Consider the following 2,562-nt stretch of genomic DNA (forward strand, 5'->3'; position numbering starts at 1 on the left):
ACAATAACTGAAAGGTTATTTATTTGTCTGTTTCCATTAGTATATGAACTATATCCAATTTATAATTTGCTGTTAATTTTCTGTACAGAATTCTAGGAGAGAATGACATAGAAAACTTCCTGTGAGTGAATTAACGAGAAATTATGATATCAGTTAGTGTAATTTGATGTTCGTAAAAATCGGATAAAAAATGACCCTCATTTCGTTTACAGCATACACACACATTTTATTTTAACGCCTCGTCACGAAAAATAGTATTGTGACCAGTATAAAGCCAACTTTACCCATGAGTTGCACGGCTGAACTTCTAAGCACCAATCCCTCATATGGCTGCAAGCTGAGTTTATCTGGCGTAACCTCTTCTCTGCAATAGGAGAATAATACAATCAGTATCGTTTGCCTTTAAATGCTCCCACCAATATCTATTACTCGCTCTTTCTTTTTGACGACACGCTCCGTACCAAGACCTTAACTTTCGCGTTAGATCTTAGACGGTATTGCTGGTACAAAGAAGTTATGTTCACGGTCGATGTTTCGTTTGCCAGATTTACCAAAGTAACGTAAACGTCTGATTCAGCCAATACTGGTCCCGATCGCAAGATAGCAAAAACGTTGTTCCCAAGCACTGCCGTCTGATAGTGACAATTGTGGAAATCGTCCGATTCACGTAGTTTTAGCAATTCTTTGTACAGCTTCAAATGGCTCCAGCTAGCAGACTCTTCGACTTGAACGTTGACTGTTTTGTACATCTGGGAAACCGGAAGCCACGGTTTGGAATGGTTTGTAAAGCCTGCGTTGGTTGTCGCATCCCACTGGAATGGAGTGCGGGCTGGATCTCTTGTGTACAATTTGTACACTTCGGGAGATGTCTGACATGCTGCAGGATCCACAGTTTCAGCCCAAGTCAGTTCGGTATCCAACATTCCGATTTCCTCGCCCTGATAGGTCACGGACACGCCTGGCATTGATAGTTGAACTATTCCCATGATATCCACCATATGCTCTCCGCCCATACGTGACGCAACACGACGTTTGTCGTGGTTCCCCAGCTAGAGGTAAAGTTATGTCATTAAATTGAGGATCAGTTAATTTAGTCGTTTCGATGATTACTTACGACCCAATTTGGGCTGCGTCTATCGGGTACAGTGTTAAGCCATGAATCAATGACCGTTTTAAAGTCAGATGCCTTTTTATTATTAGCATCCAAATGAAGGATCAACTGGAAATTAAACGGCATTTGAGAACCTTGTCTTTTGTTTTCATCTTCGAAATAGGTTTTGATGATTGAAAGATCGGACCAACATTCCGTCATTAGAACTCTTGTATCGCCGCCATTTTGTTTCTTGTAGTTATCCATAGCTTCACGCCACTGGTATACCATATCGACCGTTTCAGGTAAATTCTGCGTATAGATATGATTCAAGTATTCAGGCATCAAAGGGTCCTGAGAGTTGCCCGAAACTGGTTCATCCAAAAAATTGTCGTCCTCAAACAGCCATTGCACTGCATCGATACGAAAACCGTCAACTCCTAGATCCAACCAGAATCGCATGACATTTTTCATCTCTTCGACGACTTTAGGGTTACGATAGTTCAGATCCGGTTGCTTGCGATGAAACTGATGCAGATAATATTGTCTACGTTTCTCGCTCCACTGCCAAGCACTGCCGCGGAAAGATTGCACCTATACATGAAACAGAATATGATACATCTTGCTCGGCCAATCTATTGATCATTTTTCTCACCCAATTATTCGGTGGATCATTCTGCTCGAGATTGCTGCCAGGCTTACCATCGTGCCACACATAGTAATCCTCATAGCCTGATTCACGGTTTTCACTCTTTACGAACCACTCGTGTTCATCACTCGAATGATTGGGCACAAAATCCAGAATCACTTTCAAATCTAACTTCTTCGCTTCTTTCACCAAATTTTTAAAGTCATCCATTGTGCCATACTCTGGATGAATGTCACGAAAATCAGAAATATCGTACCCGAAATCGGCCATGGGACTCTTGTAGATAGGCGACAGCCAGAAAGCCTTCACTCCTAGAGATTTTAAGTACGGCAGCTTCTGAGTGATTCCGTTCAGGTCGCCTATCCCATCACCGTTACTATCCTTGAAGGATCGCGGGTAGATTTGATAGAAACCGGATTTCTCCCACCAATCGCTCGCAGTAAGACTTCTTAGGTTCGTATTTTGAGCACCTACGAACCATACCGGAAGCAGTAGCAGAAAAATACGCGCTAATCGATTACTTCCAGCCATTGTATCACTTTTTCACACGCTTACTGTCAGCGCTAGTATCTCGATTGCCACTGCAAGGCAGCCGATCAGTGCAACGTGGTTTTATACGGCATTTTTTTATTTCCTACCACGAGACTCGAGACAAGTGTGCCCTATCGTTGAGTAAATCGCAAATTTCACTCAACAACCCAATCATAGTTGGACTTGAGGTCGATTTGTTTGCATTCTATCATACACATGACAAAGCCTACCTCTGTCCTATATTGGAGTGGTCTTCTGTTGAGAAAGGTTATATCTAAAAACCAACATTTAC

The 2,562-nt window shown here is 42.2% G+C and overlaps 1 protein-coding gene across 1 annotated transcript; it reads right to left on the reverse strand.

Moving 5' to 3' along the window:
* Positions 1 to 200: 200 nt before the first annotated feature.
* LOC5565454 (maltase A1) lies at positions 201 to 2,350 on the reverse strand. The gene is made up of 4 exons (XM_001649736.2): positions 1,746 to 2,350; positions 1,115 to 1,684; positions 430 to 1,049; positions 201 to 364 (listed from the first exon to the last, which is right to left on the reverse strand). Exons 1-4 carry the CDS (start codon positions 2,268 to 2,270, stop codon positions 232 to 234), a joined length of 1,848 nt encoding a protein of 615 aa, XP_001649786.1. The 5' UTR covers positions 2,271 to 2,350; the 3' UTR covers positions 201 to 231.
* Positions 2,351 to 2,562: the final 212 nt, after the last annotated feature.

Source organism: Aedes aegypti, chromosome 3, assembly GCF_002204515.2.
Source record: "Aedes aegypti strain LVP_AGWG chromosome 3, AaegL5.0 Primary Assembly, whole genome shotgun sequence".
NCBI classification, from domain to species: domain Eukaryota; kingdom Metazoa; phylum Arthropoda; class Insecta; order Diptera; family Culicidae; genus Aedes; species Aedes aegypti.

What these genes read in the sequence shown, in the direction of transcription:
- LOC5565454 (XM_001649736.2), bottom strand. Translation starts at nt 2,270, where the DNA reads ATGGCTGGAAGTAATCGATTAGCGCGTATTTTTCTGCTACTGCTTCCG. An exon ending in ATGATCCACCGAATAATTGG is followed by an intron (nt 1,685 to 1,745) that starts GTGAGAAAAATG and finishes TTTCATGTATAG; the next exon opens with GTGCAATCTTTCCGCGGCAG. An exon ending in TCGTCAAAAAGAAAGAGCGA is followed by an intron (nt 365 to 429) that starts GTAATAGATATT and finishes CTCCTATTGCAG; the next exon opens with AGAAGAGGTTACGCCAGATA.